The 12,253-nt window shown below is 46.9% G+C and overlaps 1 protein-coding gene across 1 annotated transcript; it reads left to right on the top strand.

The window, feature by feature from the left end:
• Nucleotides 1–947: 947 nt before the first annotated feature.
• Nucleotides 948–1,976, top strand: LOC135873946 (olfactory receptor 52R1-like). Its single transcript, XM_065398581.1, has one exon. It carries the CDS (start codon nucleotides 948–950, stop codon nucleotides 1,974–1,976), a length of 1,029 nt encoding a protein of 342 aa, XP_065254653.1.
• Nucleotides 1,977–12,253: the final 10,277 nt, after the last annotated feature.

Genomic DNA, 12,253 nt, shown 5'->3' with positions numbered 1-12,253 from the left:
CTCCCATGTGTTATATGTTGCTTTCCCCTGCCTAATTGCTGCCTTCACTTTGACACTAAAGTGGGTTTTTAGCCAAAGTTGTCCACTTTCTTTTTAAGCTATCTAAAACTCTTGTTCAAGAACTTCCAATTTTCATTCCCATTTTTCCGTCCCACTTTTCCTCCCAATCATTTTTTCTGATAATTTGCCTCAGCTTTGGGGAATTAGCCCTTTTGAAGCACTAAGTGTCTATAGATATTACTGGTTGGGGACTCTTCTCTGTTTCTCAATTTGAATGTAATGTAATCAGCTCCATTCTTTTTTTTCCCTTTCCTCAATCATATGCTCCCTTGTTGTTCTCTTCTCTAAACAGTCCCAGACTTTTCAGTCACTCTGCACATGTCCACCTCCCCCATTCTCAAAGCCTGTCTCAGAATTCCCCTTTTTATCTGCTATATCCTTTACAGAAACTGGGTGACCAAAACTGAGGGTGTGTCCACAGCAGGTTATTCTCCAACCCTTTCCTTATGCACCCGAACATTGCCTTTGTTTTGCCCACTGCTGCGAATGAGCTGGTGTTTCCATCGTGTTGCTATCAGTGACGACAAAGTCTTTCTCTGAGGTGTATTTCCAGCTGGTGCCCATTAATGTTTCCCACACCACGATGTGTACAAATTATTGATGCAGGGAGCCCCATTGGCATTAGAAGGGTCAGTTGTTGATAATTCATTTCTCTGAATAATGAAAATGTCATTTTTCAGTGTGTGAAGAGCAAACACTCCGCTTCACCCATGAGAACAGCCTCCAGCAGTGCATGAACTGTCTGATATTCATATTGTCTCTTCCTCCAGGCAGTTGCACTGCGACCATCGCCCTAGACCCCGGGCATATACAGAAAGTCGGGGGAACATACGGTACAAGTAGGAGACACCGTTCTGCTTCGAGTTGAACAACTTCTCCCTTCCTCCATGTCAGATTCCAACACAACCGAATTCACCAACCCCTCCACCTTCATCCTGATGGGCATTCCTGGCCTGGAGGCAGCCCACATCTGGATCTCCATCCCCTTCTGCACCATGTACATCATAGTCATCTTGGGGAACTTTATTATCCTCTTCATCGTGAAGAGGGAGCCGAGCCTCCATGAGCCCATGTACTATTTCCTCTGCATGCTGGCTGTCACAGACCTGGTCCTGTCCACATCCACCATACCCAAAATTCTGGCAATCTTCTGGTTCAATTCCAGGGAGATCGATTTCAGTGTCTGCCTCGCCCAGCTGTACCTCATTCACTGCTTCTCAGCGATCGAGTCTGGAATCTTCGTGGCCATGGCTGTGGATCGGTACGTGGCCATCTGCCATCCCCTGAGACATTCCACCATCCTGACAAACCGCATGGTGGTCAAGATTGGCCTGGCCGTGGTGCTGCGTGGCAGCATGCTAGCACTACCCTATCCCTTCCTGGCGAGGCATTGGCCATATTGCAGAACCAACATCATCCCCCATACGCACTGTGAGCACATGTATGTGGTAAAGCTGGCCTGTGCCGACATCCGCATCAGTAGTTACTATGGCCTATTTGTGCTATTCTGTAGGATTGGACTGGATGTGTTTTTTATTGTTGTGTCCTATACCCAGATCCTCAGGGCCATCTTCAGCCTCCCCACAAAGGACGCCCGGCTCAAGACTTTTGGGACCTGCAGCTCCCACCTCTGTGTCATTTTAGCCTTTTACATCCCAACTCTCTTCTCTTCCCTCACATCCCGATTTGGGCACAATTTACCCCTTCATTTCCACGTTTTTATTGGCAACGTGTACCTTCTTGTGCCCCCCATGCTAAACCCCATCATCTACGGGGTGAGGACCAAACAGATCCGGGACAGGCTGCTCCAGCTCTTAACTCATAAAGGGACTAAAGTTTTCTGCTGGTGCTTTAGGTCTGAGATCAAGCTCCATGCAGACCTGGCTGGTCACATGGTGCTGGGCCCTCTTCCCTGAATCACTTACTGGACAGTCAAAGAGACATTAAACCCTTTCCTGGCCTTACTATGCTTTCTTAGCATGACATACTATGGAATTGGTTTATGTACAACTCATTAACACATAGGGTTGCTACCTTTCTAATTGTAATTCTTATTGTAACTGGACACCTCTTACACCTGAAGACCTGCCCCTTGCCCCACCTTTCCCCCCAAAATCCCCACCGCTGCTCCACATCTTCTGTCAAGGCTCCACCCACTTCTTGGCCTTTCCTCCCTAAGGCTCTGCCCCTGTTTCTCACTTCTCTCCATTCCCCCGTCACTCTCTGGATCATCTGTGTGGATGGGTCCCCCCTGGGTTGCCACCTGATACTGAGATAGAGCTGACCCATCTGTCTCACCAATCTGGGTTCCCTCTTGCATTGTAATATTGTGACAAGCTGAAACCCTCCAAGCTTGCCTCTCATCAACAGCCATGGGCAGGGACCACTCCCAGATGTGTTCATGACTGCTGTGGCCAGCCACTCATGAAACCACAATACAGATGCTACAGCCACAATACTCTCAGCTCCCCAGCCTAAGACTCCAGGCCTCTACTGTCCTGCCCTGGTCAAAACCTTACCAGTATGAATTTATTACCCGTCCGCCACTTCTACAAAGGAAAGTGGACGTGCACCAACTCTTGTGCATGAGCTGAGATTTTTCCCCTTTGCACTTTAAACAACAGAGTATGTTAGGTAAAATATAAAATAAGTATTTTAGCTACGGAAAGAGAGTTTTTAAGTGATTATAGGTGAAAGGAAACAGATCCAAGTAGATTACCATAAGAAATAAAACAAAATCACGATCTACTCCTAATGTACTAGAGAGGATTGAATCAAGCAGTGTCCCACCCAGTTAGCACAAGCAGATTAGGTTTTTCAAGCAGGCTTCCTTCTTTCCTGCCCGGGACCAGCATTTTCCCCCAGTTCTGTCTTTTCCCTCTGGTACATCCAGGTGTGTTGTTATAGGGAGAATGACAACTCTGTCATCATGGTATTGCCCTTTTATATCTTCTTTGAACTTGCTGGAAAGCCCTTTTGATGTGATCTGGGTCAAAGAGTTCCCATTGTGCAGTGCGATCTCAGAGAGGTTTCTAATGTGCACAGGTCCTGGGGTAATCCTCGGGCTTGTGTGTATTGCCTCACTTCGCCATGGACTGTCTTTGGCCTTTGTCTTGTTGTACCTGAAAGGTGGCTCGAGGGGGTTCTCAACCTCACCCCATGTTTCAGTAGCACATGCAAAGCCAAACTCCTTAGCATCAAATCGAGTGACAGCACATGCAACTTAACAGGATATTAATGTTCAATAGATCACGACTTTTAGAATGATACCTCACAAGGCATCCTTTGTACACAACATACCATCACTATATGCCTGTGGAGAATATAGGGGTGCAGGGTGTCACGATCTCCACCTCCCTCCCCCTAGCTGGGCTCGCTCTGCTCCAGGCAGCCTGACCAGGTGCCTGCGGTGTGTGCTGTGAGGATGCAGCGCTGGGGCTGACAGGCCAGTCAGGAGCGGAGACAGACTCCAGGACGCTGTATAAAAGCAGCTGACTGTGAGCGGGTCGTGTGGCAGGCGGGCGAGTTTGTGCATCATGCAGCTCGTGGGCCTTAAAGCTCAGCTACAAAGTCCTGAGGGCAGAGACCATTGTGTGCCTTATTTCCTTCGCATTCAGCTCCCTTTTGTCCCTCCCGGCTGGGAGCTTGGAGCAGGCAGGGTCCCTGCAATGGGAACAGGCTGGGAGCCCTTTGCCCTGAGCCAGGCCTCGGGGGCAGGGCAAGGGATCAAGTTGAAGCGAGGAGGACAACAGCTGAGAGAGGCGGAAGGATCAGCCCCTGTGTTAGCTGGGAAGGCAGGATGCTGGGCAGAGGCTGGGGTGGCTGCGGCAGCTGATAGGGAGGGAGATAAAAGGCACACCTGCCATTAGCCGGCTATTTATACATGTAGACGGCACCTTATCTGGAACTACAGGGCACCCATTGCCCGGGGCTGAAGCTGGATAGTGAAGCTGAGTCTAACGTACACTCTGCATGATGCTTTCGATCAGTACATCTAGAAGCTCTTTAGGTAAGCTGATGACATTGGTGTGGTGCTCTTCTCTGTCCAATGATGATAACAGTCAGCTGCGTGCGTGCTCCCTCTGTGTGCTGCCCTGGCTCTGCACAGACAGCTGGCGCAGCAGACCCCGAGAGAACCCCCAATGACCACAGACTCTGATAAGGTACAAAGGCACCCGGCCAGGTTTATTGCCAAATGAAGCACAGGCCTAATTCCCTGGCTCAATGGCTGGTTCCTACATGGGTGACTAACTTAAGGGGGCTGCCAGAGAAGCATCAAGGGGTCTTTTATAAGGATGAGGTGATCAATTTCGATGGCTGCGGCAAAGGTGCCCATAACAGGCCCAAGACAGCTAAAGGAACTGGGATGTTTAGTCTGCAGAAGAGAAGAATGAGGGGGGATTTGATAGCTGCTTTCAACCACCTGAAAGGGGGTTCCAAAGAGGATGGATGTAGACTGTTCTCAGTGGTACCTGATGATAGAACAAGGAGTAATGGTCTCAAGTTGCAGTTGGGGAGGTTTAGGTTGGATATTAGGAAAAACTTTCTCACTAGGAGGGTGGTGAAGCACTGAAATGGGTTACCGAGGGAGGTGGTGAAAAACCTCCTTCCTTAGAGGTTTTTAAGGTCAGGCTTCACAAAGCCCTGGCTGGAATGATTTAGTTGGGGATTGGTCCTGCTTTGAGCAGGGGGTTGGACTAGATGACTCCTGAGGTCCCTTCCAACCCTGATATTCTATGATTCTATGATATACTTTGTACATGATTTGTTGCAATTGTTTAACAGTGCTAGCAACAGTGATCTACACAGTTATATTTTAATCAGATAATATCTCAAGTATATTAGAAACAAAGGACATCCAAAGAGTGGTAAAGGCTTTACAAGTTGGGGATGGTAACACTTAATAATCATGCAGAAAGGGGGAAACTATTCAAATAAAAGAATTGTCTGTGGAGGTCTCTGCCCCGCTGATGTTAATTTTTAATAAATAAAGGAAAACCAGGGATATCCTAGGAGACTGATAGCTAGGCCCTATTTAGAAAGGGATGACTTGGGTATTAAATGCCTATTAGCTTGACATCAGGCCTGGGCACAATAATGGAAAAGCAGAGAGGATATTTAGTCAATAAAGACCTAAAGGGTAAGACTACAATTCATACCAATGAACAAGGTATGATGGAAAATATGACCTGTCAAACAGACATGATTTCTTTTTTTAGGTGATATCAAATTTGCTTGATAAAGGCAATTGCAGAGATGGAATAGACTTAGACCATTGCAAGTTGTTTGACCTAATACCACATGACATTTAGATCAACTAACTAGCAGTAGAGAGTATCACTAGATCATTCATTAGATGGAGTGAGAACTGGCTAACTGATAGATCTCAGAAAGGAGACATCCATGGGGAATGATCATTCAATGGGGTTTTTTTTCTCGTGGTTCACAAAGGTCCTTAAGCACCTAACTCCCACTGACATATATCTCTATGGGCCTGTTTGGTGGGCTGGAGAAAGGAGTCTATTGAACAGAACAGCTAATCATCAAGTGATCCATCCTCCATCACCCATTCACAACTTCTAGCAAACAGAATTTGGGACATCACCCGTGTCCATCCTGTATAAGGACAGGAGAACACATAACTCTGCTCTATGGCAGGGAGCATCACAAACAGCCGTCTCTGAAATGTAAGGGCCATTCACAGTCTGCTCCTCACATTTCCCAGGCCTCCTGCCCAGGCCCTGGCTGTGCTGCAGGGATGATGTAGGCCGGACACTTACTCTGGTGGTGGCCACATGCCTCAGGATCTAGATGGCAGGGCCCTTCTGCCCAGTGTCGGCTCCCCCTTTGGGGTTATGATTCCTCTTCCTCTGTAGCCTGCAAGGTCTCTTAGCCTAGGGCATCTTCCTGGGCTGGACTCTCTGCCCAGGGTCCCCCTCGCTCTTCCAGCTGCTCAGAGCACCCAGCTCGAGACCGCTCCAGCCCCAGCTCCAGCCCCAGCACTGCTGCTGCTCTTCCTCCAGCTCCCTGGGCTGCTTCTCTGGCCCCTCTGGTTATGGCTGGCGCAGCTCTGCTCCCAGCTCAGCTCCCTGGGCTGCTTCTCTGGCCCCTCTGGTTATGGCTGGCACAGTTCTGCTCCCAGCTCAGCTCTCTAGGCTGCTTCTCTGGCTCTGGCTGCTGTGCCTCTGCTCCCAGCACTGACCTGCTCCCTGGGATGCTTCTCTGACCCCTCTGCTCCGGGCTCAGCCTGGGCCCCTGCTCTCTCCTTAGCTTGGAGCTGCTCTGGCCCAGGCAGCCCCAGACTCCGACTCCCTCATTGGCCTGCCTGCCCTGTCAATCAGCCTCACTTGGAGCATTGGCCTTTCCCCATTGCCCCTGGAGCCTGTCAGTCTCAGGGGCCTGGTTTCCCATCAAACCTTCATACTAGGAAAGGGCCAATCAAGAACTCTCACAAAGTTTTTGTGAGGCACCAACTGACCCTTTACATTCCCCCTGGCTAAAATTCTGAAACAGCCACAATGTTCACACCAACACAGCAGGGCCCTATATTAACAGGATTTACTAGCATCATGTTATATAAAACCATCCTTACCTGAGGAGGTTGTGAAGGCTAGAACTATAACAGCGTTTAAAAGAGAACTGGATAAATTCATGGAGGTTAAGTCCATTAATGGCTATTAGCCAGGACGGGTAAGGAATGGTGTCTCTAGCCTCTGTTTGTCAGATGGTGGAGATGGATGGCAGGAGAGAGATCACTTGATCATTACCTGTTAGGTTCACTCCCTCTGGGGCACCTGGCATTGGCCACTGTCGGTAGACAGGATACTGGGCTAGATGGACCTTTGGTCTGACCCAGTACGGCCGTTCTTATGTTCTTATGCCCAATTGAGAAACACTTAACTGATAACGGACTTTGGGCGATGCCAATCTACATCAGAGCTTTCTAGGAACGTTCAAACTAACATGTAAACAATGGCTACAGCCTGCAAAAAGCTGAATCATTCATAGACATGTGACTTGCCCAGGTGACTGCAAACTCCATCTTGTTCAGGGAATTTTACTCAGGAGAACAAAGGGATTTCCACCCATAATGGAAAGACTATATAAGACCCTGGAAACCCCTCAATTTTGTCTTCAGCTGACTCAAAATATAGCCTCTCCACCCCAAAGAGATGTGTGACAGAAAATGGAACAAAGGACAGTAACTACGAGGGTGTGAGTGTTTGCTGGACCCAGACTAGGAAGAAGTGTAGTCTGTGTGAGAAGCTCTTCCGTGGATCAGGTTTTAAGGGAAGACTGGGGGTCAGATCTCCTGGAGGGGAAAGTCTACCCAGCTGACCAGTTGGGAGCAGAGAGTGGGATAACCAAGGGAATCTTATTGATCCAAAGCACTCCATTACATAATGTTATCCCAGCTACCCTTGTAAAAGATAACACTGTCTCTTCAAGGCTGTGGGGAGAAAAACTTTGCATTTGGGAAGCTTCACAATGGGGTGGGGTCCAACCGAAACAAATTCCAGAGGGAGGGGCCGGGAGCAGGCATGGTTGCAGTGCACCCTTTCCCTGCCAAAGCCTCAAGCACATGCCTGAATTGAAAGCCTTCTCCAAAGAGGCAGAAGAATCTGTATCAGAGGACCTACCATGGTACACAAAGGAATTGGGAAATACAGTGAACACTAAACAAGCTAAATTGTGTGAACAAAGCCTGTCCAGAACAGATTTGCTGTTAATCTTCTGTCTTTTGCTACTTCATCCATGGGTCAAGACAAAGGAATTAATACTGATGGTAAGACCTTTAAAGATGTGTGACATACCTGATTTATGGGGAAAAAAAACTTGTACATTGTAAGGATGGTGACAAGACAGCCCCACAAGCATGTTGTTTTTCAGCTTATACCTGTAAACAGGCTGGAAGCTTGGCACATCAGCAAAAGCATAACAGTCCTACCTTGCTGTGTGGCAGGGGAAACTGAGGCACACTGCCACATGGCATTGGTGGCTAAATGCCAAGACTCCTACACTTTGACCCATGTTGCTATCTGCACTCTGTTAGCAATACTGCACCTGAACATATTTTCAGGCACCCAGAGACCAGGAACCCAGAACTTTGCTAGGACACTTATGAATGACATCATAGGGTTTAAAGGTACTGGGAGGGTGAGTGACCGGAAACAAACAGGGATTTTACTTGTAATGCCTCCATCATGGACAGTGTCCAAGATTCTGGCAGTAAGTTCAGGAGGAGGGTGTGACGTTATTGACATAAGTTGTGACCATATACATCATTGTTGCAACCAGGCTCCTATGGTTGCACCAGGTCTTGTACACAGGAGGTCAAGTGGGGTGTCTATGGGAAGGCTGTAGTTTGCTGATTATGTTGTCTGTATGTGTGTATAATGTTTGTATTAGAATTTATGAATATTGGCTATGTACTTGTTTGATTCTAAATAGCCTCAGTGAAACATTTGGTCAGATTCTTGAGAAAGGACTATTCTCAGTAAGTGCCCAATTATGAAACATTTAATTAACAATGGACTTTGGGAGATGCCAATCTACATCTGAGCTTTCCTGGGAATGTTGAAACTAACATGTATACAATGGAGTCGGCCTGCAAAAAGCTGAATCATTCATAGACATGTGACTTGCCCAGGTGACTGCAAACTCCATCTTGTTGAGGGGATTTTACACAGCAGAACAAAGGGGTTTCCACCCACAATGGAAAGACTATATAAGACACTGGAAACCCCTCCATTTTGTCTTCAGCTGGCTCAAAAGAGAGCCTCTCCAACTCAAAGAGATGCCTGAAAGAAAATGGAACAATCTGTCTGTTATTACTTGGAACCACTTACATCCTACTTTTTTATATTTAATAAAATCACTTTTTGCTTATTCATTAACCCAGAGCAAGTATTAATACCTGTGGGAGCAAACAGCTGTGCATATCTCTCTATCAGTGTTATAGAGGGCGGACAATTTATGAGTTTATCCTGTATAAGCTTTATAAGGTTTAAAGCAGATTTATTTTGGGTTTGGATCCCTTTGGGAACTGGGTATCTGGGTGCTGGAGACAGGAGCACTTCTTAAGCTGTTTTCAGTTAAGCCTGCAGCTTTTGGGGGATGTGGTTCAGACCGGGGTCTGTGTTTGCAACAAGCTAGCGTGTCTGGCTCAACAAGACAGAGTACTAAAGTCCCAAGCTGCCAGGGAAAACGGGCTCAGAGGTAGTCTCAGCACACAGGGTGGCAGTCCCAAGGGGGTTTCTGTGACCCAACTCATCCCAAAATCCTTGTGAAAACTATCTCTGTCTCTTTAATACAGGATGTAGACCCTGCTGAAGAAGTGGTTGTCAGTGAAAATGCTAATGACCCACCTCACAGAGGGGAGGAGATACCTTGGACTGGTAAGAAACAAAAATCAGCTATGAAAGAGCTGCTTGCAGAAGACACACCTCTTAGCCCAGAGAGTACCAATCACAACTCCCTAAGAAAGGGGAGTGGGGAACCTCCCAGTGCTGGGAGTGGGGACCACAGGGAAAGCCCAAGGTGAAGACTCGGTGAATTTTTTGCATTGTCATACCCTGTGGTTGGGAAGCAGCTCGCCAGGGGCTAGCTAACCAGGAAAGTCCCCTTACATCTTTATCTCACCAGACCCTGGCATACCAAGACCCCAAAGATGATCTTAGACTAAGATCCCTACTGAAGGCGACACTTTGGGGAAAGGAAAACCAGTAGTTAAACACATGTTAAGGTTCAGGAAGAAGGTGAAAGACACAATGGGTATTGAACAAACCAAACTGTCCAAACACAAGGTGTGGTACAATAAAAATACTTGGAAATGCCCACCAGTGATAAAAGATTTTTTGTTATTGTTAAATCTCATAATGCAAAGTTAGTTGCTAATGGTAAATTTTATGACAAAAAATTGATTCTCAGATCACTAGGCTGATCTACAAAGTGTTGAAAGGTACACAGAACTTTGCCAGAACACCTGTGGATAACACTACAATATTTGCAACACTTGGGTGTTGTATGGTCAAAAACTAAATAGAGCCTTGAACGCACTGTTTCTGCATCAGTCAGTGACTAACACTTCTTCAGTGAACTAAGGGGGGAGGTGTGGCATCCTGTACCCCAAAGCAACACCCTGGCACCCCCATATTTACCATGGTGATATGATTATTGCGTAATGTATAACACTGTATGCCATGTAAGGTATCAATGGACAAGTTATGATTTGCTGAATATGATTCCCTATTTGTGTGTGTGTGTGTCATTTCTGTACCTAAAGTTATGAAAGCATGCAAGGGCATGTGACCAGCTCATGGGACAGTGGCTTCCATCTTGTGCCTTTACTTTTCCACTAACTGTGCTGGGGACTTTTGTTTGGAAAAATGAAGTTCCCTCCCCATTGGAGAAGTATGAAAGGTGGAAGTGATATCATCATTTAGCCTCACTCCCTCCACAACACAACTCCTGCGAATACTTAGGAACAAGGACTGAACTGGGGATGTGGTCCCAGGCTGAAGGGGTTGTATGGATGATTGGTGAACTGCTTTTGCCATCAAGGTGAGACATGGCTTGATTCAATTCCAGTCTAGTTTATAGAACTCACATTGCAATTTTGTTTATTTCTTAGGTAACAAACTTTAAGCTGTATGCTATTACTTATAGTCACTTACAATCCATCTTTGTGTAGCTAATAATACTTACAGTCACTTAAAAGCTATCCTTCTGTACTTAATACATCTGCTTTCTATTTATTTACCTAAAAGAGTGTGGTGTTAGAAATGTAAAAGGGAAATCTGCTCAGGAACAGGGGCTGGTGCATTCTCCTCTCCACACAGGTCAGGCTTCTGATCAGGGCAAGATGGTACAGCTCTGGGGTTCTCAGCGGGAAAGCTGCGGGGAAGTGCCTGGATCGTTTCTATTGTTGGTTCATGCATGGCTAGTGAAAGCATTCATGTAACTGCAGCTGTGTGTGATTGTGTCAGTGCATGACCTGGAGAGGCTTGCAGTTTGTCACAGCCTCACAATGTGAGAGAGAGACCAGGTTGGTATGCCAGAGGGGTCAGCAGAAGTCCTGTTTCTGGTTGCACCTTGGGGAAGTCTGTCATATCCAGCGAACAGGCTCTGTTAAATCCTGAGTCCTTTTCCCTCCTGCATTTCCGCCTCCAAGCGTTCCACTTCTTTTCTCTCCTCTGCCTCTGCACACTTCGCCGCTGCTTCCAAGTGCTTGTCCTCTGCTTCCAAGCGCTTCATGTCTGGGTAGACATTCCTTTCTGCCTCAGTTAGAACTCGGCCTGAGTTAAAGGCATCCCTCCGTCCTGGCACTGGATCTCAGGTGGGGGAGGGCTGACTCTTCCCTTCTGGGAAGTCCCTGTTCTCCCATCCCCTCCCTGTATTTCCATCATGGAGCTGGATGTCTGGGCTTCATCTGGGGCTGTCTTCACCGTGACACGCCACTTTGGGAAGACTGGTTTCGGTGCCTGACCTCAACCTCATGCACAGGCCTGCCCTACTTTAGCCTACCTATTTTGTTGCTATGAATATAGAAAAGACAAATAAATAAATGGCTTGTTGGACTCCCTGGCATTGCAGCCGATCCCTTTGCAGGCCTGTTCCCCTCAGGCAGAAAAGAAAGAGAGAGAGAAAAAAAACCTCCCTGGCTTTCAAGTGGCCAAAAGGAAAAATGTGTCCTTTTAAAATCCTGAGGTCTGTGTTTCTAGTTCAAAACTATCCCACCACTCTGCCACCATGTTAAGGCTGAATCCCCACTCTGACGTTTCGAGTGCAGGAAGTGGGGGCCCACAAGGATTTAAAAAATTAATACTTTCCACTCCAGGCTTGTATTAAGCTCCCAAGTTTACAGCTTCTCTCTGACCTTGGCTTGGTAAACACTGCCAACACCCAAATGCTAAAAATCCCTTCGAACCCAAGAAGGAGCACTTGGGAATTCCTCCCTGTGGGGTACCCTCAAGCCCTTTCATCCCCCCCAGGAAAGAGCTGAGAAAGAAAGCAAAGGAAATAAGCGGTGGCTATCAGCTAATCAAACAACATGCACAAAACTTTTAGGACACCAAAACTTCAATCCTGTTCTTAAAAACGGTAAATTTTATTAAAGATAAAAAGGAAAAAAATACATCTTGAACGTAGGCTTTTTGCTAGATCTTAAAAGAAACAATTACAAATATTAAGC

This window comes from Emys orbicularis, chromosome 1 (assembly GCF_028017835.1).
Source record: "Emys orbicularis isolate rEmyOrb1 chromosome 1, rEmyOrb1.hap1, whole genome shotgun sequence".
Lineage (NCBI taxonomy): Eukaryota > Metazoa > Chordata > Testudines > Emydidae > Emys > Emys orbicularis.
The sequence above is the reverse complement of the archived record's forward strand: the minus strand, read 5'-3'. Positions and strand labels throughout refer to the sequence as shown.